The sequence below is a fragment of the Perca fluviatilis genome, chromosome 4 (assembly GCF_010015445.1).
Source record: "Perca fluviatilis chromosome 4, GENO_Pfluv_1.0, whole genome shotgun sequence".
Lineage (NCBI taxonomy): Eukaryota > Metazoa > Chordata > Actinopteri > Perciformes > Percidae > Perca > Perca fluviatilis.
This window is the reverse complement of record NC_053115.1, coordinates 10,943,877-10,969,705: the sequence shown is the minus strand read 5'-3', so window position 1 is coordinate 10,969,705 and position 25,829 is coordinate 10,943,877. Positions and strand designations below refer to the sequence as shown.

General features: G+C 39.0%; 1 protein-coding gene across 2 annotated transcripts; it reads right to left on the bottom strand.

Moving 5' to 3' along the window:
• Positions 1–3,489: 3,489 nt before the first annotated feature.
• dnai1.2 (dynein, axonemal, intermediate chain 1, paralog 2) lies at positions 3,490–25,518 on the bottom strand. Of its 2 annotated transcripts, XM_039798630.1 has the most exons (21): positions 25,301–25,518; positions 24,996–25,061; positions 24,729–24,824; positions 24,412–24,492; positions 23,046–23,172; positions 22,692–22,747; positions 22,376–22,525; positions 22,127–22,186; positions 21,894–22,022; positions 21,473–21,557; positions 21,235–21,352; positions 21,017–21,060; positions 20,590–20,837; positions 20,142–20,231; positions 19,787–19,874; positions 19,502–19,581; positions 16,285–16,433; positions 12,322–12,421; positions 8,947–9,132; positions 4,484–4,619; positions 3,490–3,985 (listed from the first exon to the last, which is right to left on the bottom strand). In XM_039798630.1, exons 1-20 carry the CDS (start codon positions 25,337–25,339, stop codon positions 4,518–4,520), a joined length of 2,094 nt encoding a protein of 697 aa, XP_039654564.1. In that variant the 5' UTR covers positions 25,340–25,518; the 3' UTR covers positions 3,490–3,985; positions 4,484–4,517. The 2 variants fall into 2 exon arrangements, with proteins under 2 accessions (XP_039654564.1, XP_039654562.1); XM_039798628.1 differs by lacking the exon at positions 3,490–3,985 and having other exon boundaries at positions 4,150–4,619.
• Positions 25,519–25,829: the final 311 nt, after the last annotated feature.

The window sequence follows — 25,829 nt, the reverse complement described above, 5'->3', positions numbered from 1 at the left end:
GCCAGAAAATGATGCAAGGCTCATCTGTTTGGCGGAGTGGTGGTGGGTCACCCTAAAGAAGTTAAAAAGAAAAATAGAGCTTTTGAGGAGTAAACATTCATCTCTGCAGTGAGAGGTACGGGCAGAGACATTCCTGCTGTTGTCTTATCTAAATATTAGGCAAAACACAATGTGCATCATGCCAAGGAAAACTCCCCTCTTACAGTCACAATACATATTGATTTTTTTTGCCTCACAATACCTCTAACAATCTGCGGACATGAGTAATCATAATCATATGGATTCAAAGTTCTACCAATAAGTCTTAAATCAAGACATTGGTGATGCTCAGTCTTACTCAGTCCATAATAATAAACTAAGGACATCATGGAACCAACTTAAAAATCAAACATCTAAGTTGATCAACACTGAACACTCCAGTCCAGTCTTCATTATGGAATCTGAAGAGAGCATAACAGGACTTTCTACAGCTGCGTTGGTGGCCATTGGCTGCAACACGTTTGTCGCCATCCTCCTCCTTCTTCTCTGTCTAATTCTCTACCGAGCCTGCGGGGTCCCCTCCAGCCCAGAGAGGCTGCCGGTGCTGGCTCTGAGTGGAGGAGAAACCCAGCAGGCGAACCAGCACAAGTACCTGTTGACCTCCTGACTGCAGAAGGATGAGTCAAATGTAGCAACGAGCGATGGCCTCAGTGCACCTCTCCACAGGAGAGGGGACTGAGGGAGCACTGGGACTGACTGCAAGCAAGAATCAGGCTTGTCCTTTGTAGTTTTTAAAAATCAGATACCAATCTCATGGCAGAAATAGCTGTGCCTCACAAAGTTAGCAAGGATGAATTGTGGAATGGAGTGATGAGACTATTTTTAAGCAGTATTTCACTTGTCAGACCTCATCGCATGGAAGAATGACTGTATACAGTTAAAAAACCCACACACACACACACACACACACACACACACACACACACACACACACACACACACACACACACACACACACACACACACACACACACACACACACACACACACACACACACACACACACACACACACACACACACACACACACAGCCTGAAGAAAAAGGACATGGCCACAAGGATGGATGCAGGTTACACAAAGAGCAAGAGAATGGAATGTTCAGTACACAAAGAGCGGCTGGCCTGTTCTAAATATATCCTCTTATTTCATACTCTCTCCTGAAAATAAGAGAAAAACAGTATATTGCTGAGAACAAGGACTTGAGCCTGTGTGTGTCATTGTCACTCATAAATACCAGCGATCTGTGAGGCATAGCGCCTGGCTGAGGGTGTTACATAAGGACTAGAGAGGCTTAGTTCAGATTTGTGTCCTCTTCAATTCGATCCTCACACTGACATCTGCTTGTGGCTGTACGTGACGACCCACTCACTCTGGACTGAATCACAGGATGCACATACAAAGTGATCAATCACGTGGAATTCTACACAATCGCTAACCCATCGCAAACTGAAACTGCCCACATTCCCCCACATCCCACCACAAATTATCAATACTTAAGCATTTAACTTCATACTCAACAAGGCATGTTGTAGAGTTAAGAGATACAGTATAATGTGTATTTTAAACTTAATACTTTCCAGGCTTTTAGCTGATATCAGAGTCCAGTAGTAAGTAGTAAGTAAACAAGGATTTCAGGATACAGTATATATATTGATGTTGCTCACATGAAATGATGTCTGTTAAAGCTATAACTGTGTGTGGAGAATTTGAAAATTTCCAACTTTGGGGCATCCCAGTGGTGATGCACTGTGACAGACAGCAAGGTAAACTACAACATCATACGAACTACCACAACCATGAATCTGATGCAGGGAAACTCAGAGCATCGGGCTGAAAGCAATAAATACACTGAACCAATTCAACTGGGATTGGCTCATTTTTCTACAAACTGAAACTTTGGTCATCAGAATAATTCAAGAGATCCTGTAATCACTTAAATATTCTACAGATAGACATAGTGTCTCTAAAGAAACTATCCAAAAACACTTAACATGAGATTAGAACTTTTGGAACTGTTCTTGCATTTTTAATGTAGGACCGTTTCATCTAAGTAGACCAGAATGCAAAGCAGCCATGAAACATGTTATGGTTTAAGTTAAAGATGACTCTCTTTCTTAAGAGGAAACCTTGAAAAGAAGAAGTTCATACCCCTCTGAAGAGGTGGTTGAAGTCATTTTAGTAGAATAATTGACTGAAGAACAACACAAGAGACAGAGGATACAGAAAAGAAAAGCAATTTACAACACCTCATCATGCAGCTCCTGGAGCTCACTAACTCACTCAATAACACATACTGACAATAATACTATTGATAATAAGAGTACTAGTACACAAGGGTGGAATTTTACTCTGGAAATAATACAGTTGTTTCCCTAAAATTGTGACCTTTGTTTAGCTCTTTCTAACCACAAGACCACTCTTCCACCTAACCCAAATGTGATACATGCGCCTACAACAATCTACAAAAATGCAGCATAAACAAACAGTTATAGACCAAACCTCCAGTATGCTTCCTATTATCGCAGTAACGAGGTAACTGGTGCAGCTCTATTAAAATTACTACCCCATGGCCACAATTATTTGTTATGCATTGTCAGTAAAAATGAGGTGATTGAGGAACCCTCTCTAAACTTTTGGAGATGAATGAATCACACTTAAGGGAGAGAGTGCTGCATGTGTTATTGTCAGTGGAGCAATTGGTGTTTCTGTGCCTTTTACGATGAATTTCTCTTGTGATGTTCTTAAACCTGACGAAACGGTCCTACATTGATGTGAAGGGCAGAGGAGCTCCATGTAGCATAGAGAGAAAAAGAAAGAGAGCACTGTGGCAGCATTTGATTCCAGTAGAGCATCAGAGCACTGGGTGGTGCTTTACTGAAAGACAAGATCATTAAGACAGAGAGAAATGGAGAAAAAGACGGACACCACCATGAGTCAAAGCAAAGTTCTCCCTGTAGATGGGATATTAAAAGGCGTCAAGCTCATCCCTGGACGAGTGCCCAGGACGGTGTGTGCCAGCCAAGAGAAGTTGTCTGGATATTGTCCATAAATGCTCAATCTATTACGCTAATTTATCTCCCCGTTCACTTGTAGTAACCCCCCGCCCCCCTTCACTTTTTAGCTTAATAGACTTGTACAATACATACAAAATAGGTTTAATAAATCCCTGCAGAGGTGGTCATTCAAGTCAATGGAATGTTAATGTTGCCTGTTTAACATGACTGTATTAAGTACTGAAGTATGAATAAATGCATCATTAATTGAATATGAATATTTTGTTAATAGATTAAAGGGTAACACTTTATAATAATGGTACATGAATTATCATGACTTCATGCATGACTTCATGCATGAAAAAGCATGAATTCACTCATGTAGTACTTCATGAACTATCAGTAACGTACAAGGATTAATAGTATCTCATGCATGATCTAATGCAGGAACAATACGTTTATTAATGCATCAATTAAGGTATTTGAATCATCATGATTTCTGATTTATTAATGATCTTCATGTCAAGTTATAATGTGTTTTGACCAGTTGTATGAATGTTTTGACCATGGTTGACAGCGCTGGGCTAGCCCATGATTAAATTTCCCATGTAATGTTGGCTTTATAAGTAGTTGATTAATCCAATGCTGAGTTAGCCAGCTAGCGCACACCAGTCCGTCTGCCTCACTCCCCAGCGCTAAGAGACTTCAGTCGGGATGAGAGGGGACAAAAGCCCCGGGGACACAGCTAGTCCCCAGCCAGCAACTACAGCAACCCGAACCCAGCCGGTTCAACGGCAATAACAGAAAGTCTAATGATCCGTCGGGGAACAGACCATATTAAACCCCGGGCGCCCAAGTCTGGAAGAAATCAAGCGGCCATAGCGGCCATCGAGATGCGGTGAGGAAAGTCTCCCAGCGGTGGGGAGAACAACAAACTTCTTTTCCCCCGGTGCTAAAAAAAACAAACCAAGAGGGGACAGAGACATGTAAAATATACTGTGATATTGTGGTTTTAGCTGCTGGCTAATGTTAGCTTGCTTACATTGCTCACTAGCCGGTCAGCTATCACCACAAACAGAATCTAAGTAATTATGTGGGAAAAACTTTTCATTAGGATGACATGACATGAATAAACATTTAATGAACATAACGTGAGTAAAACTTAAATACATTAACTCGTCCGAGAACAGATACATTTTAATCGGCAATGGTGGTTAACAACAACTCCCATGATCCCACGCAACTTTGAAAACATCAAAAGTCTGTGTTCACATCCGTTTCGATTGGGAGAGAGAAAATTACATATTGTACATTTAAGAGAGATCAGACGAAAACATTTTTAATAAACATCTACAAATAGCTTTCTTGTTATGTTGATGCTGTTTATTGTTGCAAACACTGAGTAGAAGACTTTTTTTTTTCTTTCATTAAAGAGAATAAAAGATTGTACCATGTTGCCGTGTTGGGGAGATGCGGTGGTTGCGTTAAACTGTGCTTTGTTCTGGTTCCCTTAGCAGACTTAGGAGCTTCTCCATCTTGGCTATTTCCACTTCTGAACCCTTAGGCTGCTCCTGACCTTTCTTGCACTACACACACACACACGCACGCACACACAGAGAAAAATCAGAAATTATATTATGCTTACCAAGCACTTAGGGAGACCACAACCCCAGCAGGCAGTCAGTAACAGAGAAAAACACAACCCAATCAGACAGAAATTAAAATAGATGTAAGGTCAATAGCAGCAGAATGGTTATATTACTTCATTTTATAATAATTTCTTTCCGCCATACTTTGAAATGTTCTTTGAAGAGATGGAGATACTGCCTAAAGGGCACCATTGCAAAGGGCAAATTCAAAGTGATCTTTCAGTTTGTGGTGTTTTATTATTATTGGCACATTAAATACTCCTGCGTGTAGAGAAGAGTTATATAATATGGCTCAATATTTCTCCTGTTCTGCTGCAGGAGGTCATTTTAACTCTGTTTTATTTAACGGGCCTATCATTATCAAGGCTCATTTACTATTGTTACAGGATTTTTCCAAATTGAATTGGACTTTGATTAAAGAAGCCTGAAGTTAAACATAGCTTCACTTGACCTTAATCAGGAAATTAAACATGCAGTTAAGAGGCAACATAGTACAACTTAGTGGATATACTGTACAAATATGATGGACATTTACTACTTTCATGAACATAGAGGTGATTCGTATTAACGAAAACTCTGCAAAATGCTACTACTGAATATATTTGACTGTCCCGCTCTTATCAAAACATCCAACAAACTGCTTAAAAAATAAAAAGGAAGCAGCACAGTTTATAATAAAGACTGCTGGAAGGATGCATCAATGTGCTTTCTGTGTCCTAAAACCTTTTTGCACAGCAGATTGTGAATTTGTTAGAGCAGGAAAAGCACAGGTGTAACCAATAAGGTTAATGAGGGCTCGTTACATTCAAGTGTCCCAGTAAGTCATTCTTGTGAGCCAGCATGCACAATACCTGGGCTGTGGAACTACAACTTCTGAATGGAATGCAGCTATCATTAGTGTTGTTAGAATCACCTGTGCTTTTCCTACAATAACATCAACTTGCTTTCTAGGTATTCTGATTGATGATAACAGGTTGGTTTTGTCTGCAATGAGGTCTATAAATCTCTTGGGATCCTGAGAAAAACAAGAGTTTGTACACAATCGATGTTTCTTAACATTATATTATAGCTTAATTTATCCTTATTTAAAATACTGTAATATTGTGTGGGCAAGTATGTTTCCTCCGTATCTGTCCAAAATATTGTTGCTACAAAAAAAGTTAATTAGATTAGCAACCTGTTACACCAAGTGCACCACTCTTTTTTTTTTTTTAAGTTGACCCTCCTCCAGATCCTGTCTGGCTACTCCACACAGCATTCCAGGATGGGAGAAAAACGTGCTCTGGTTTATTGGCATTTCTTTAAACCAATCACAATCGTCATGGGCGGAGCCGCTGCAAAATAGCCTCTGGAAGGAACTTGTTTTGGTCGAACTCGTACGACTCCTCAACACAGTTAAACAAATGAGGGGCGACCTGCTATCTCCTCCTTTGAAGCTTGGAAAATGTATATTTTGGTGTAGCTGTTTTGAAGTTTGAAATGGATACAGTGGGGTTCCAGATAGACAGCTGCGCTCCCTAAACGAATGAGCATCAAATCTTGAAGCAACATAATATCTCTGCCATGATAAATGGCTCAATAAAGCTTCCTCCACAGTGGAGAGAAAGGCTGACCAGACAAAAAACAGCACCTCAAATTAATAAAACTTCAAATCATCTCTGAACATCGTCAACCAGTGTTCTGATTTATTTTCTAAATTCCTTGCTGTTTTGCTTACCGCAGCGGTAAAATACCAGACTTGTTCGGTCTGCATAAAAGCAACGCATACAGATAGGAAGCCCACCCAGAATGTTGTCTGCTTATTTTCTAGCACTCAACATTAATACAAATGTAAATGTTGAAGCATAATACGACTTTAATATTGTAACTGCCTTTTGTGATATGTGGGCAACAAAAAATGAGGCCACTAAAAAAAGAACAGATGAGATGAACACATCCATTCTCCACACAGTTGAACAAAACAGTGTTGTGTTGAACACAGACAGGGGTCATTTGATGCTAGTGGTCATCTAAAGATGATGAGCATTTGGAGTGTGTGTCTAAAGAAAACTATTATTTGCACTTTCAGGAACTTATTGTTATATACATTACAATTTGAATTGTCTGACCACATTCAACTAGAAAGTGAATGCTGCACAAACGTTATCTATGACAGTAGACTCTTTGTTTCTCAACAGCACAAACCCACAATTACAATTACAATTACACCACGAAACCACAGGCCTATACAATTCTGTGTGTATAGCATAACAGCAGGCACACCTGACACTACCTCATTATTACTGTAGCCCTCAGGCTTACAACTGGGAAATAACTACTCAGTTCAGCACAACGGAGAGCATTTTAGAACATTTTAAAAAATTCTTTGGCAAGGTACATCCTTTAGTAGGTTTCTGTTTTCTGATACTTACAGTCAGAGTTCTAACATTTGCCCTCTCATTTTGGAAGCTCAAAACAATTAATTAATAACTATTTGAGGAGCACCACAAGACAACAAAGGTCAAGTGGACTGGTTTAGAGAGAGTAAGTCAGCCTTTCCAAATGCCCTTCAAATCGGTACAACAAGTACACCACACTTGTATTGTTACAGTTTGGATTACCAGGCCACCGTGCCAATGTTTTGGGTATATAAATGGGCCACCATGCCCATTGTGTAAGTTTTAGTGGGCTGCTATAAGACATATAACTGATAATATTTGCTGTGGGTGTTTGTGCCCGATGCTTATTTGCCACACTGCGTTCCAAAATGCTCTGAGCGCTGTCAGTGGTGCTGAACTGTGCAATTATTTACCAATTGTACGCTTTAGGGCTACAGTCTGAGGTCGCTAATGAGGTACCACTGGATGTGTGTGTACGTGTCTTTATGCTGTACCCATATAAACTGTGTTTATGTGAGTGGTTGAATGAGAACCGTTTATGTGTGTTGCACACAGGCAGCGCAATGCCATGTATTATGCACCAAAACGTGTTATGAAAATAAATACGTATTACTCTAGTCATTAGAATTTCTTTTACTTTACATGCACCCATGTGATCAACACAAAGGGAAACTGGAGAGGCTGCAGAGCTGACTGTAAATGGGCCCTGATTAAAGTGTTGTGACTCAGTGTGCTATTAGGTTTCCTCCTGTGTTTAGTACGACAGCTTTGATTACTCCACAGCTCATTAACCATTGTCATGAGCGGCAACAGAGCCTTCAGTAACTCAATTCTGAAGTTTCAAGCATTTTATTGTCATTGTGTAGCACGAGATTACTTTGTGACAACCAAAAGGTGTGCTAAAAGTGATAAAATGCATGTACGATAGTACTGGAACAATTTAAATAAATATAAATAAATCTAATAATACTAATAAAATAAATGTTAGTTTATCTAGAATAATATATACTATAAAATAACAACAGAAGATAATAATATGAAATAAAATAAGCTGAAAATATAAGTAAACGTAAAGTACTAAAATATATAAATGTATATAAGATTTATATATGAATAAAAGCTTACATTATATAAATAGGAGCTAACCATCAATTGTGAATGGACTAAAGCGACATTTTGTTTTACTAGATAACTTAACTTTCTTTTCTTCAAGATTATTTTTCCCATTATGTCTTGGCAGTTATTGCCAGTTGGACAGTATGAATGCCAGGGAATATCGGGATACAGAAAACGGGATGACTTGTGAAAAATATCCATGCGGTTACCATGGTTACCCTTGTATCTGGCCACAGTTATGTGATTGGCCTTTTAAACCACTGGGCTTATTCAATTACAAAGAACACTTGGCTACTCTGTGGCTAATTGTTAACTGGCCTAAATCAGAACAGGACAAGAAATACAGGTGGCCTTCATTCCATTGTTATTTGGTGAAAATATCTCGAGGTCAGGACTCTTCGAAGAATGAATCATCTGATGTCCTTTCATTGATGTGGCAGTTATAAATAATGCAAAAGGGCAGACATGCATTTAGATCATTTACAGATAAGATGGTATATAAGGTTAAAAAACACGTTCAAGTGCAATAGTAACAATGCAGAACCATAGTGCTGCTGAAAGTGGCAGAAGATTTAATCGCTAATTTGCAATGTGGACAAGCTCCATTCGTATGTGCCAGTAGAACCTCATTATAAAGACAAAGCAGCAAGCAGAGAAACATTAAATGGTAAAGCAACTGCATTTGAAAAGACCACTTATAGGTAGGCTTAAAATGGAGTAAATTAGCTGTGTGATTGAAAGTCCCTCTCTGGCAACTCAATAATTCTTACCTTGGGTTTCTTGCGGAGGTTAGGGGAGAGTTTGAGGCTGCTGACATAGCCTCGGTCATCGCCCACTATGAGGATAGGATAGATGGGATTAAACTCAATGTGAGTCAGCTTGGTCTTCTTTTTCGCCACCACTTGCTGGTGGCAGATGGACTCATATTTGTTGATGTTGAGGTCAAAGACATGAACCTGAAAAAGATAAGTGATCAAAAGAATGAATTTGTCGTTCATGATATATTATTTATTTTTTTTACAATTCTGACCATCTGAACAGACATTTCAGGAGGTTGGCATTACCACTAACACTGACTGTAGGTTTAAATAGAAACCCCATAAAAACTGACCCATCTTACTGACCACCATATTTAGGCTGGAGGATGTATGTCTGAAGATTTTGCCTCCAGAGTAAGTAAGCAAAGGATAAATCTGTTGCTGCAGACTGCCTTTTCATATCATGTGTTTGTGTTGTTCTTGTGAGACTGGTGGAGCAGAAGCCTCTGAAGGGATGCAGCCTGACCATCTGGTGCAATGAAGGGTGTTCCCTGTAATACAATGAGTGTGCACTTCTGTTCGTAGGAGCGTATGTATGTGTGTGTTGTCTGTGCTGGCAGCCCCAATACAAAATCCTAGGCATCGTTATCCAGAAGGAAACATATCTCAGATATTCTTCTTTTAGCCTATACGTGCATATAGACAATCTGTCGGCGACAAATGATCCCACTGCAAAGCACAGCCCACTCCTTTTACCAGAAAGACGACTGTGCCCGGGCTGCTGGGGTTCACACCGGCTATGTGTAACAGCACCACACAAAGCATCGCAGTCATCACTTGCAACCAATTCTCATATGCTACCAGGGTATGACTTTCTGTAACCTTCATCACTACAGCCTTGATCTGCAGTGTTTTTGCTTTTGATATATGAGCACTAATGCAGTAAGTTAGTCATGACTGATTGCAGTACACACTGACTATGTTTGGAATTCACAGAAGAACCTAGAGGAGGGATACATTTTACTGTGTTGAAATGATTGCCTATAATTTATGAAACTTATATTGTATTAGATATTGTATTTTAATTGATTGTAGTATATCAAAATAGTTCAATTATTTAGTTTTTTTTTTTATTGCTTTAGGTTGATGTTGTTTAAGTATCAGATCTGAAAACCTAGCATGTGCTGATGCACGTATACTAACTGATATATGAGGCAGTCCATGTGCAGAAGGTTAAGGAGGAGCAGCACAGAGCGCAAATATGGATTTGGAGACTAATCACTGGAGAGTAAGTCTGGACCTCTCATTATTTCATCCTGACACTTTATTTCCTCAACAGTCAGCTCAGATGGAGAGGCAAGGACAGAGAGAACGAGAGATATTTGTTTGCACTGCACAACACAGTGTCATTCTTACACCTCAACTTACCAGGCAAGTCATTATCCTAATGAACACATGTACAAACACACACACACACGCACACACGTACGCCATTGTGTCTGTGACATTTTGCAGTGTGGCAGAAGCAGGCCAGGTTTTCATCAACAGAAACGTCAAGGGGCGCACAGCTCATGCTGAGTCACTCAAGCTCTACCAGAAACTTGTCACAGAAAACAGAAGATGTACTGCAAAGAAACTTCTATCCTGGGGAAGATTATGAAGATTAACCTCATGCTCTGCAACTGCATCAGTGAATGTGGGAATTCTGACAATATTCTGCCAATCTTAAAAATGTGACAGCGACCAAATGTCAAGTTCAGCCTTGCCTTGGACAGAATGTACAACCGTTATTTAGTGGATCCAGTTAATTCTACACATCTGTCAGTTTACAGATGACATTTACACTCATCTCAAAATTTGGCATCACAGTGAATACTAATATACCTATATATAATCACTAACTTACGTCAACAAAGTCTAAGCTATTTTCGCCCAAGTGCATCCTTAAAATCAGACTGAAATGATAGTTCAGTTTGAAATTTAGTACACTGAGAAAAGAATGGACCTGGCATACTGACCTTGATCGACTCCAATTTAATATTCTTGTCCTTCCTGCTGCTTAGATAGGATATTGTGCTTGTAAAATGTATGCCAACTGATGAGCTTTTAATGAGTTTTTAATAGCTGTTGAAAATGGCTTTTGATCCAGTTTCAGAGAATAAATTACAATACAGGACTGAAATTTTATCTATTTTATACAGTCTGTGGATTTTATATGCTTTCTAGAAAAGTCAATTAGATTTTTTTTCTGTAGAGGATGTTTACAATTAAACAAACTTGTTTAGCTTGTTTTAGTCCGGGTTAAAGATCAGCTGTATGCATTGCCTGTTATTTATCTGACATTTCATCTCTTCCATATCAAGACAAATGTTTGGTTGTGAAATAATTTGCATAATCATGGATATACTATAGTATGTATTGTGTCTATGGTGACTGAATTCTGGCATTGGAGAGGACGGGACACACATGCACATGCTATCACATAAGTTGTCTCTCAAAGTGCTCAGCTCTCATTTCCTTTTTGTCACTTTCACTCGTCTTCACTTGGCACACTGGACAGTAAATGTGTCAGACACACAACACTCTGGAATTTTATGGCATGGTGCAGATTGTGCGAAGACAACAGATGGGGACAGATTGCAGCCCTACTAAGAAAATATGTGGACATAAGCAACACGGCATCCACTGAAATTACTTTTGGCTGGAATCAATAACCAAGAAACCATGTTTGAACAAACTAATTTCCCTGAGGCTATTCTGCATTAATCTGAGGCTTAGCCTTATGAATACACTATGGGTTTAGTCATCTGAGTCTATAACTATATTATAAGAATAATAATGAAGTGGTTGGCAGGTGGTAGATGGTGCAGGTGTTTGTGATTTCACATGTTCTGTCAGGTAAGTGTGACACTCATGTTATCTTAGGTAGACAGCAGATGTGTGGTGGTGATATAATTATAGCCTTCAGACAAAGCATCTTATAGGCCCTAATAGGTCTGAGATGTGTTGTACAGTCAGCCTATATAACATGGAGCCATGAAATGATCTTATATTTTCATATGTTATTATATGTATTAATATATTGATACAGATCATTAGTAATGTGTCCCTTCTTCTAATCCCAGCTAAAGGAAAAACAACATGTATGATACAGTCTATATTGCATGTAGACATACACATCTGCTTTTTTCAATTATGTGAGATTCTTAATAAATCTAAGCGTAAATCATGCACTATGGCTTGAGTGTTCTAAAGGCCACAACAGGTAAAAAAAAGTTATAAACTGCTAAACGTTTCGCTAAAGTCAAGCTGTGGGCTGCAACATTTCAGAATCAGAAAGGGCTTTATCAGAAAAGCCCTTTCAAATAAAGACTGACTGTTACTTACTTTTCCATCTGTAGTGACAGCAGCGAATACAGTGGAGGAGTATGGAGACCAGGCAACATCACCAACAGCTGCATTCAGATCAAAAGTGAACATTGGAGTGCTGAAAAAACACACAGACATCCTCAGTCAGACAGGAAATCTGTAACTTTTCATTATATTGCACAAAATGTTATGTGTCATATATGTATATAAATAATGGTACACTTTATTTTTATGGTCAAGGCAGCGATACATCTGTGATTTCTTCCAACAAGTTTCCAGGGGTGGAAAACCATCTTTAGACTGCCATCCATGGTAATCAGTTACAGTCTGTCCAGACAGCAGGTGAAGATAAAACAGAAAGGTACTGCACACTGTTTCCTCACATTATTAATTTGTGAAACACCACTGGAAGTAAGATGAAACAATGCAATATTTCTAAGAATCCAGGCACATGCAAGTCTTCTTCAAATATTAAGGAGGGACTGTGTGTGTAAGCAATAGAGACAGAGTAACCAAAACTTTTCAGTTTCAATAGATTGCAAATTTGGTAGGACAGAAGGACAGCTTTACATGCATACACGAAAGCAATTTGCACTCACAGTCTGTAGGTAATTGGTGTTTGATTTACTGAGGCAGAAACTAAATACACATCCAACACCTGAGATGGCCTTTAGCTTAACTTACAGAAATATAGTTAGCCTAAAACTGTCATATGTGATGACAAATGTCAGTGCACACGTAACATTAGGAATACTGAGTGTCAGGATCACACAGTTTCCCATGTTTTCTGCTGATGACGTCTTATTGCCTATATCCACTTTTGTCTTCCTAAAAGCTCAGTTTTTCAATTCTGCATCTTATAAAAACTTAGTTATGGGTTCTTTACCCTGTCTTTACCCTAGTGCATCCCACCCCCACAGAGCATCTTTTAGGCATTTTTCTGTTGTTTGCTAGCAGATGGAATTGACAAGGAGGCACCTTTTTTTTTTTTTTTTCAAGGAGGCACCTTGATGAATTGTTTTCCTCTCCGGTATGGGTGGGACTCAAATGAGCTCTGTTTCTTTTTTGAGGTGCATTCACACTTCAACCGTCATTCAACCGTTATTTACACAACATTCTTCCTTAAATACAATTTCCTCACAAATATTCACACATTTGGAAAAGAGGTGGAGTAAAACAGGAGTCTGTGCAAAACATACCCTCACAAATTGTAAGAACTTCAGTAAACAAACCAGAATGAACAATCAACCACACTTAACACGCTTCCCATTATTTGTCCTGGCCTCCCTTAATGATTTTGTGCAGTTTGACCCTCAGATGACAAACTGTGCTTCCATGCTGCTGTACCTGTTTGATAAACAACATGCACTCTGGTAGGTGAAAAATATGATTAAAATTAGGTGCAAAAGTCTAATAAATCTGGCCCAGAGTCTTTCAAAAGAGGGCGTTTACAGCAGAATGCATACTGTTAATCCAAGAGTCAAAGCTATTAGGATTCATAAATTATGTCAAAGTTTATCTCTAGGCTGAGGTGAATTTATCAAGTTAACCTTTTGTGTGATAAAAGAGACTTGATGCAAGACTTTTCTATTATTACTTCAGCTCATTCAGGCCTGGCTAATGCCATGTGCAGGGATGTAACGGTTTTCGGTATTATTGCGGTATTTTTAAAAGTGTGTTCAATATGTTTAGAAAGCACCGATAGGCCTACTCAAGCTGAAATAGTTGCAACAGTGTTTATAGGCTGATAAATGTTCTGAGCGCTGTCATCTCCTCCTTCTGCCATGATTCCAACTTCAAGAAACGCAAGTTGTAGGCTACGCAGTGCGCCTGCGCGTCAACTTCAGGAGACTCGGATGAAGCTGGGAAGGAATAAACACACGGTTTCTACACTGTGGTAATCCACCGTGATAATAATAAAATGAAAAATGAACCCGTTAAATGAAAACGGTCATTTTTATTGTCAACATTTTTATCGTGGTTTACCGTTACACCGGTAATCGCTACATTCCTAGCTATGTGATAGTTTTACAGGATATATTGCCGTCAGCCGTCAAACAGAAATAGCAGTTTTCAGTGTAAAGCTTTGACACACTTTGGCACATTGTGGCGAAGTTTGTGAAAAGTTGTTTGATCCAGTCATACCCTCTCCTGGAAACAATATGTCTTGTATCTATGGGATGTCGATCATTCTTGAAAACCCTGTCTCTCATAATGGGAGAACGATTACTATCATTATTTAGTCAAGCTGCCTGTGCTGACAAGAAGTGGGAGGCACCGTGGGTTAGTCAAATAAGCAAGGGAAATTATGCTGGGTCCATAATGAGTATAAGAAGGTAATAAAGACTAATATACTGTTATATTATGTAAGGATTACTGTACAGGAATGGTGATTATCTTGTCCCTTTTTCACTGAATACATAGACATTTGAACATTAGTAATGCTGCTAACCATAAAAATATAAATACAGTTTAAAAGTTGCTATTCTGTCACCACAGCATTTCCTTCCCATTAGAGATACATGACACATTTATCTTCCATCTTCTTCCAGCCAGGTACTTTAACTTGAATAACATGCTGAAACTAAAATATTAATTATACTTTGCAGTCAATTAAACTGAAATAACAATACAAGCTGCAGTTACCGGGAATCTAATTCCATAGAAATGGACAATTAGAAATTAACTTAAATTAACAATAGCCCATTGAGTAATTCTTTTTCCTATGTATTTATTTTACTATTTATTTCTTCTCCTTTTTCTCCCAATTTGACACGACCAATTCATCATGCACTTTAGTTCTTGTCACTGCTTAACTCCCACTGTCGACTTACAGCCAGCCATGTGTCAAGTGACTTGGCTCAAGTCCAACACGTATGGGGCTATAAGCTCCTTCTTTTCATCCAACATTAAAGAGTTTCACAGAGACTATACACTGAGTATTTGTCACCCTCCTCTTCAAATGCACCACAGCCAACCAGTTGGAGTCACTAGTGCAGCAATAAGCACATGATCATTAGATTAGATTCGATTAGATTCAATAAAGTTGAATCTAATCAAATCTAATCTAATGATCCCCCAACAGCTTCCCACCAGACAACACTACCAGCTGTGTTTGATGGGGACGCCCAGTTAAGCCAACAGTGTCAGAGATGGAACCCTAGTCGCTGTGATGGAGGGCGAGTGCTATTACTCAATAATAATAGCACCAGGTAGAGCTGTAATCGGGCCTTAAAAGTTAGGCCCAACAAGGCCAGAGCCCGACAGAATTCGGCCCAAGCCCGACAAGTACATTTTGATTGACAGCTTTTTAAAAGCCCGAACCCGTTTACAGCCCGACATTATTCAAATGTGCGCACGCACACAGCTCTTTTGCCTTTTGTCAAGAATGAGTCATTTATAATTTTTTTAGCATCATTTATTCATGACTAACGTAGGCTATAGGCCACTTGGAAGTTGGAACAAAGAAATAAAATAAGTCCTCCAGAGGCCAGCCTCTGTTTCACCTCCTCAGCATCCATTTTCACGCTAACTGAAACGCATCACCTGACCGCTCATTTACCGCGCAACCTGGAGTGCAAGCCAGAGCCCGGCCCCAGCCCGTGTAAAATGATAGAAACCCGATGGGTTCGGTCAGGTTCGGTCTTAAAGATCTTCAGCTCTAGCACCAGGCTATCTGAATGCCACAACATTTTTCCAAAATGTACTACAACTTAATTGTCATGGACATGGTGTATGTACTTTTATATACAGTATTTATATACAGTATGAAATAAACATAATGTAGAACTAAATAACTACACAGGAATGAAAATTAAATTTGATAGTGAAGGAAAACAAAACGTAATACTGTAGAAACTTCTACTAAAAACTAGATAAAATATAGACAACATAGAAACATTCCTATAGTTGTGATACAATATACAGTGTGTAGAGTGAGGTCATAGTAGCTGCAAGTATTCACTCTTTCGCTTTTCTTACTTGATGGCATGGTCCCAGATCTTGACGGTCCAGTCTGAACTGCAAGAGATGAAAACCTTTGGGTGGAAGTGGTTCCACTTTACAGCATCCACTGCCATGCTGTGGGCATCATATGTTTCCAGGAACTGGCTTGAGTAGGTCTTGGAGCACTAAGGAATAAAGGCAAAGTCTTGCTTTGGACAAAGTTGTTATATAAACTAGGGCTGCACAATATGAGGAAAAAAATCTAATTGGAATTGTTTTGACTGATATTGCAATTGCATATGATTCACTATATTGGAGGGAATTATATTTTTTGCATTATTATTCTCATTTTCATTGAAAAATATATTAAAATTAAAGCTGCAAGCAGCGTTGGACGGGCCCTCGCTCCTCTGTGCACGTCAGGGTTACTGGCAGACGCTGCTCCTTGCGACCTTGCATTTGCGCGGCACTCAGACACTGCAAATCGTCACCAATGAAAAGTGAACTCCCTGCTTAGTTCAATGATACCTCACACAAGACTCTACGTCATACAGTTCATTAGCTGACGTTAAAGGGGGCATGGCTTAAGCATATGGGGCGGGGCAAACCGTCACCAATTAAAAAGGAACTCTCTGCTGAGTTCAATGATACAAAAGCCATAAAGGGGGCGTGGCCTGAGTGCATGGGCATGGTTACATTATAAGTTTCAAGTAAATCGGATAATGTTTGTCATGTAAGGCTGATTTCCTGTTGCCAGCGGGGGGCGCTATGACCATAAGTCAGTTTTGGCCTGTATCTGTCCTCAGGCCTGGACCTTTGTCAATTGTGAGAAATTTCGGGCAGATATGACAACGTACACTCAAGTTACAACAACTTCTTTGTTCATCGATAAATGCTCAAAATGGCCGCCACGCCACGCCTACACCGTTGGACGAAAAGTTTTGCTTTTAATAACTTTTCATTGTTGAGGTCGTTAGATGACACAGACCGAATTTAGAATTGATAGGATGAAATCTCTCAGAGTAGTTCGTTAAAGTATAGCACGTATAGATTTGGGCCTACTTTCTGTTGCCACTAGGGGGTGCTATGACTTTGAGTCAATTTTACATCTTAAGATGGCACAGACCAAATTTGAAGTCGAATGGATGAAATCTCTAGGAGGAGTTCGTTAAAGTACGACGTGGAAATGGCCAAAATCTCACTAATTTCGAACTTTCAATTCAAAATGGCGGACTTCCTGTTGCGTTAAGGGTATGGCTCCAATGAGCTTCTTTGTACATCTTGACATGCTTCATATGTGTACCACGTTTCGTTAGTCTACGTTAAACGTACTGCAGGGGCTACATTTTTTTAATATTGTAGGGGATGCTAGCGAGCCATTTTTGTGCGCCTATTCCGGAAACCCTTAAAATATCAAATTTTTCACCAGGCTTGATGCGTGTGCAAAGTTTGGTGAGTTTTTGAGTATGATAAGGTCCCCAAAAAGGCGATTCATTGCGCGGGAAAAGAAAGAATAATAATTCCTTCAGTTTCACAAAGGTCCCTCCAGTGCCACAGAATACATTATCCAACTATTTTCACAAGCTGAGTAGTACTGTTCATGACTAGTAAACAGATGAAGTATAAAAAAAGATCAGGTCATGACTTGAGTTGAATTTGTAAAAAAAAAAAAATGTTTTCTAAGGAAGTCTTAGGAAACTTGGATAGATTATTTGCTTGAGAATGCTTTATGTATCTGGGCACACGCAATTTTCCACTGACAGCTGATGGACGAGTCTTGCTGTGACATTGCTGACTGGAGAGAGGCCAGACGTCTAATATACTTGACAGTTTTAACCAAAAGAGAGTAATCCAATCCTCTGTGGTTCATAGTGAATTGCCCTATACATTTCCACAGTTTGTTTGCAATTGACAGAATAGGGTTTACAAAAGCACTTAAACAACAGCAGAGTTAAATTGCAGGGATAAATTAACTGGACAATCCAGGATAATAACAGCTACACAGCTTGTGGAGACAGCTGTTGCACTTCCAAGCACTGACAGCTTGACTGTTGAACTGCAGCTATAGGTGAAAGATTATTTATCTGTCCTCTCCAGGGGTTTCTGTGCCACTGAACCTTGAAGTGACAGACAGAACATATTTCTTCACAAATACTGGGTGTCTGGTCTGCCCATATGTCTGCAAGGAGGGTTAGGTAAGTTAGGTGATTTCAGTGCAGCCAAGGTGTAGCATGTATCTAAGCCACAACAATCACAGGAAGTAGACTAAAAAGGCTTCAAAAGTGTCTGATCACAATTAAGTCCAATGAGTAAGATAATCAGGGATTTCATTGCATTTCAGAGTTTGTCATGTCAGGAATTCAAGGATAATTCTTGTCTGCTATGAGAAGATACTGCGAAAATATTTTTACTGAAAACACAAGCGTGAATAGACACTTATGAGTGTCTTGTATTGAATACTATTATACACCATGGTGCACAAAATAAATATGGTTATTTTATATTTTTGAATATCACCTAATGCAATGGTAAAGCTCTTTTATATGATGTGTGCGCTCTTGCATTATACCTTAAGGTGCAGCCACTTTAACTCTACCATCTCACTACTGAACATTGTATTCTCTTCATGATCATGTGAGATAGACTTCCCTCAAGCACTATCAGCCAATTTCAATTATGTGTGCATTAGTCAGTGAGCTGTTTTAACAATATTGTGTTATTAAATCAATAAAATTAGACTTTTATGAGTGTCTTTCTTCCTACCCTACGGTAAAAAGAGGAAGAAAAGCATTAAGAAGGTGCAACAGCCAAAAACTCAAAATTAATCAGCTGTCTGATGTGGACAGAGACAGCCTCTGCTTAAGGAGACCAGAAGAGAACGCTTAATGTCAAGCATGACACACACACACACACACACACACACACACACACACACACACACACACACACACACACACACACACACACACACACACACACACACACACACACACACACACACACACACACACACACACACACACACATATATAGAAAGAAAACACATTTTAGGTATAAGGCTTTGCGGCACAACAACAGCAGATTTTTCTGATGAATTTTCAAAAGTCATCCTAACCAACTAACCTTGCAAAACCTTTGCTTTGGTTCTTGTTGACTGTCTAAATGAGTGATGTCAACAACATGCTTAATGTAAGGAGTGACCTACATTATGTCATCCAGCCAAAACCAACATAGTGGAATTCTAGATACATACCTTGTGTATTTTCCCCTCCTCGGTGCCAACTAGGAAGAGATAGTCGATCTGTTTATGAAAGTCAAACGAGGTACCACAGGCTGTGGATAAGAGGCATCAAGCACTTAAATTAGACACACAATGTTACAGACAGCCTGATGTACCAGACTGATTCAAATCTGGTCTGATATCAGGTAATATTTAAAGTGTAGTACTTTGCATGAGTGATAACAGTTACATTTTTTTGTAATTGCATGAATTCTGTGTGCATGCACAAGATTGCATACAGAGTAATGGAGATCTTACCGATGCCAGGCTGCTCTGCACCCTCTGGCCCATCAGAGACAGCACCATTTAGTGACAGTCTGATAATGTCTGTAAAGACCAGCTCATTCTGCAGGCATGCAAACACACTGTGATGCAGTAATAGATATACTGTGTAGACGTGCAAAATATAGATATAAACACATGCATAGAAAAAACAAACACAATTGCAAAACAAACCCTAACACAGACACACTTATCTGGAGTGCACACAAAACACATGTAATTAGCATCTTGAAAGTTATATTATATTTGCATTTTACAGAGATAATATGAAAAACACTACCATATATTATAGTATAGTATATAGTACAATAGAAAAAATGTCTTGGCTAACCTTGACGAGTGTCCAGGACACAACTCGGCCATCAGATGACACAGAATAGAAATTGTGGTTATTGTCCATGTCATCGTTCTGCCAGCGCACCTGAATAAAAAAATAAATGAATAAATCTACTGAAAACAGAAGTGAAAAAGGTTCATTTGCATGATCAAAAAACTGTATTATTTGACAAAGAAGATACATTTATGTGACATTTCCTTTATTGTCCAGCACACAAAATTCTCTGTTAGGTTAGAGTATCATAACTCAGGATCGCTGCATGCTTGTTATTAGAGAGTTAATTAGTCCACTTCCACTCCCAACTAACTTGTTTGGGATAGCTCTTAAAATGGCAAAACTTCCAAGTATACGCACAAATGAAGTAAAAATGCAAGGGTAAAGTGCCTGGAACTAGACACACACCCTGAATTCCCAACGCTTCTACCTTGTTCCCTCCTCTCACCTGCCAGACGGGGTCTGTGTGCTTGCCAGTCTTTGCTGTACTCTTATACAGAGGTTCCAGTCCCTCCTCTTTCAAGTTGTAGACAGCCACACAGCCGTCATAGAAGCCTACCGCCACCAGGTATGAATGCTGCTCATGGATGTCAAGGCATAGAACGCCAGAATCTGTGGGGTAGATGAACTCTGGGAAGGCAGAGTTCTTCAATGAGTAATAGACAAGCATGCCACGCCCCTGCTTACTGAAGTCGTCTGGCCGGCAGAGGGATAGAGGAGAGGGGAGGGGAGGAAAAATCAGGTCAAAAACCAAATATGCCTCATTAAAGGTAACAATTAAATATCTGAATAAATATAGGTAAAATGAAAATAGTCTCAGAAATGTTAACATAACAGCACACTCATAAATCCTCATTTTTATCCTGTGTACTTACATGATCCCATCCCCACTGCAAAAAGATCCTGATATTTCTTGTTCCTGTTGAGGACAAGTACATCAATCAATCATCTGTCCTTCTTGTAACAGCAGAAGGGATATACAAACATTGAAATACAAACACTGATAAATGAGGTATACCATCAAGGACATCTTTAAAAACACTAGATAGTGGGGCAGTTGTAGCTACATACTGTAGTTCATGAGCAAACCTACCAGCAGAGGGCAGTGACAGACAGTCTTTTGGCTTTGTCATATTGAAACTTCCACAAAGGGAGAAGGGTGCCCTCCTGGTCCCTGAACTCATCAGATGCATCCTCAAAGTATTTGAAATCTAAAAGGGCATAAAATGAGGGCAGGGAGAAGTGAGGAAGAGAAGAGAGAATAGCAACTTGAGTATCAAATGGGAATGTAGTTTATTATTGTGTCACTTTACATATTTACTAGAACATACCTTGTGCTATGTCATCAAAAGTATTCTGATTGACCATTCGTTCAAAGATCTTGGATGCCTTTCCCACTTTGGAAATGTCATCATTCTGCAATAGAAACATGACAACATTTTAGATAAATAGACTGCAAAAACATACTTTAAACACTGCTATATTTTGGCTTAATTTATCTATCTTATTAAATTATCATAGACCAACATGAGAACATTAGTATGATGGTACAGCATTATCATGAGTCCTAGGAAGTCATATTGTTAACTATGAAGATACAACACCATGTTTGGATGGCGATTAACAATGTATTGTAAGGCATTGTATGTAATGTATGCATGGTAACATTAATATCAGATATAACTGGGCTAAGATGCAAATATGAAATGCATGTTAAATTTAGACAGGAAAGTTGGTGAGCACTCAATTTACCTGAGTCTCCATCAGCACCGTCTTCTTCTTGCTTTTGTCATTATCGTTCTTTGATGCTACAGCTTTCTGCTTCTCTTTATTTTTTTCTTGCTGCTGGAGCTCCTCCACGTAGGCATCATAGATCTCCCACTGCAAAGAGAATAGAGTTATAGTCAACCCATGTGAGCACATATATTCGCTGATGCTCAACAGTGTGAAAATATCTGTTTTAAACAAGTCTGGGAATCCAGTACCTGATTAACGGTTTCAGAGAAGTTGCTGCGTGGAGGAGGTTCAGTCTGGCAGCTTCTTTCCTACAGGAAAATAAAAAGGATTCAACTGAAACTCTTGAGGCACTAGGCTATGAGTATTGTATTATACACACATCAATACTATGTTTTTCATACCCTCCAATATTTAAACTTTCCTTTTTAAATGTTAGATATCTCAAATATTGTGTAAAGAATGTCTGTTGAAATAAGACAAAAGATTATCCTTCCTACCCTCAGTGGGTTATTGAGGGTCTGGGATGCCCTCTCACTAAAGTTGAACTGGTTAGAAACTTTTGGCTCCTTCCTGTCAGTTTTGGATGCAACACTGTCTGGTCTGTCCTCCTCTCCAGCTTCCTCCCCTCCATCCTCTATGGGTGTTGCCTGTTGAAAACCAACAGGTGAAAGTGTTGTAGTCACACACATGCATTATCGAGCATGTGAGGAAATGTTGATCAAAAGGACCCGGCCATGCATTGTTTAAAATGGAGCATATACTGTTCAACACAAACCGGTGCTCTGATTTTAGTTCATCAAAACATATTTTTACCGGGGTTTCTGGTTTCTCCTCATCAGGTTCTGTTCCAGTGTCGACAGTCGGAGTCTCTGGACACATTAAAAATATTAAATCATAATCTGACTGTGTAGAAAAAATGAACACGTCCCTCTTTGACATGTAAACTCTGAGCATGTCTTCAATTTTATAAATATTTACACATATTGAAAGCGACACCTTGTGGCACCAAGTATACATTACACCAGAGAAGAAAACAACACTACAAATATACACTATGGAACACTGTGTACAGTTATGGAAGATGAAAATTTATAAGCCTTGAATATATCACAAAGTGTTACTGTGATCTGTAAACAAATTATTATTGCAGCATGTTTCACTAACTACCCTCAGGGAGACCCTCCTTGGCCCTCAGTCTACGAGCCTCATCAGAGTCTTGATGCAGGAGGCTGCCCTCCAACACAAAGTGAACAGCCATCTGATCCACAACACTGGTAGGCTTGTAGGAACGTTCCTAGGAAACACAATATAAGCAATGATGTGAGGAATAGCGAGCAGAGTAACCTGTTAGTTTTGTTTGATTGTGGTTTGGTGAGAAGAAAATCAGTTAATGAATCACTTACATGGTATCAAACACATTTTGAAACAAACACGCACAGGAACATTGGTTGGGAATTTCAATTCAATTCAATTTATTGTTATTTATAGTGAATTATCACCATGGACCATGGTCTCAGAACACTTCACAACAAAAATTAAAAATTTACAATTTAGCCAATATAAAAGGCGGAATTAAACATAAAATATAAAATCAACAACACAAAAAGGATGTTATTGGAATACCACAGGTTAAAATTGTTAAGACATGAAATAAAACAACAAATGATAATGCATAATAAAATAAACAATAAAACAATGGTTCAAAAGTTATGGATTTTAAACATGTCCATAATACTTTGAATAAAGAAATGTTTTAAGTCTTGATTTAAAAATATCCACTGAGCCTGCCTCCCTAACGTTGCTTGGAAGACCATTCCAGAGGGAGGGTGTGCGAAAGGCAAAGGCCCGGTGACCAGCTGATCTTTTTTAAAATATATGGAACGATCAGAAGACCAGCATCCATAGAACGAAGGGGGCGTGTTGGGATATACGGTGTAAGTAGCTCACTTAAGTAGGCAGGCGCAAGTCCCTTTAAGGCTTTATAAGTCAAAAGAAGAACCTTAAAATCAGCCCTGGATTGCACAGGTAACCAATATAGAGCAGCCAGAACTGGTGAAATGTGGCTACATTTTTTTGTCTTAGTCAAAACTTGGGCTGCCGCATTTTGTACGAGTTGGAGACTTTTGGTCGTACAGGCAGGGAGGGCTGAAAACAATGCGTTGCAGTAATCAAGTCTTGATGAGACAAATGCATGAATTTGTATTTCAGCATCATGCATTGATAGCATTGGTCTTATTCGAGAAATGTTGCCTAGATGGTAAAAGGCAGTCCTAGTGATAGCCTTTATATGTGGGTGGAAAGTTAAGAGTTTTGTCAAAGGTGACACCTAAGTTCTTAACAGTATCACTCTCTGTGATCACAATAGCCATTTTTAAAATGTGACTAGCTAAGAGGGAAGCAAGAATGTCTGCCCTTCTCATGAAATAATCTTCAATATAAGGTGGCTCCAGTATTGCAGTGATGCATCTATAGTGAGTAATGTAAAGTAAAGTAAAGTAAAGTAAAGTAATAAGCCTGGAAATAACGTTGTTACCTTAAAGCTGTAGCGGACAATATTTTGGGGGGCATGTGGGTTGTTTGCAGTCAGGATCCTTGTGGTTTCCTCTTTCAGCTCCTAATGATATCATTAAAACATAAAGAAAAAGACAGAGCACATAACATCACAGGTTAAACATGGCTGACTAATTTGGCAAAGGTATTGTTTGCAAAAAAACAAAACAACTAATGACCAAAAGATGATGATGATTCATGGTGGAAAAAAGTATTATGCAACAGCAACAAAGTCCAAACCAAATTTCCTCAACACAGCCCATGTGGTTGTCTTAAATTTGAGCAATGAAGAATTCTTACAGCCTCAGTGAGCTCCAGTTGTTCTGCAGGCTTAATAAGTGCTTTCCCAGACCACTCGTCCAATCCATCACCCGTATCCACTCCCTCTTCCTCATCCTGTAATTTTACATACAAAATAGATTTATGTCTTGGTTAAATAAAAAATGGCATCAAGTTGTAATAGCACGTTTCTCATAGTTCTTCCTACTGCAGCCAAAAGCCAAAATTCAGAACTGTCATCAATTTCTGGAATTTGGTCCTAGGTTTGTGATTTGGAAGTGCACCCACCTTTTTCTTACTTGCAGCTTTGGTTGACTTCGCACCAGGTAAAGTTCCCTTCTGAACAGTTGAGCCCTGTGGGAAAACAAATGAAAACCAGCTAAATGGTTAGCTGCCACAACATAATGGCAAATACGTTAAGTAAAAAAAAAAAAAAAAAGTACTACCATAATAGTTACTAACGTTAACTGTAATGCTTTTACTCTATTCACTTACTGTGACGTAGCATAAACCTTATCATTTTGCTAGCTAAGTTAGCTAGCTAGCTAACTAACTAGGTTATTTAACGCTAGCTAAACAAAGTTGTCCTTTACCTTTCTCATTGATGCTGCGACGTTGTTAGGCACTGGCATTGCGAAAAGAGTGCGGTTTAATGACTTGACCAACAATTAGGCTATTTACCCTTGACAAAATAGAGCACAACGACACAAAGTAAAAAAGAAACCTTTAAATAATTAACGTTAGCAACAGAAGTCTCGCTTTTCTGCAGCTGACTGCTGCTGTATATAGGTTGCCAAGACAACCAGCCGTCACACGTCGGGCTCTCGAGCTGTAATGTCTGTTTTTCCAAGTTGTGTATTACTCACATTGACATATATAAAATTACTCATAGACCTAACATCACCGACATTTTATTTGAGTCAGCCCATGAGAACATGTTACAAGTTTTGAAAGCCACAAAACATTGACATATGGAAACAGTGTTTTGTTCTTTTAGACTGCTATTTTTATGAAGCAAAAACATATAGGCTAGGATATTTCTATTTTTTTCCAAACCGCCTCTGGTTGTAGAGTCGTTTAATGATTAAACGGATAAAACAAGAATCGATTAAACTTTAATCA

Excerpts from the sequence above, each read along its gene's own strand:
- dnai1.2 (XM_039798630.1), bottom strand. The coding sequence starts at position 25,339 with ATGCCAGTGCCTAACAACGTCGCAGCATCAATGAGAAAG. Across the intron at positions 20,232-20,589 it reads ACACAGACCCCGTCTGGCAG|GTGCGCTGGCAGAACGATGA; the intron begins GTGAGAGGAGGG and ends TTTTTTATTCAG. Across the intron at positions 9,133-12,321 it reads CTGTCACTACAGATGGAAAA|GTTCATGTCTTTGACCTCAA; the intron begins GTAAGTAACAGT and ends TATCTTTTTCAG.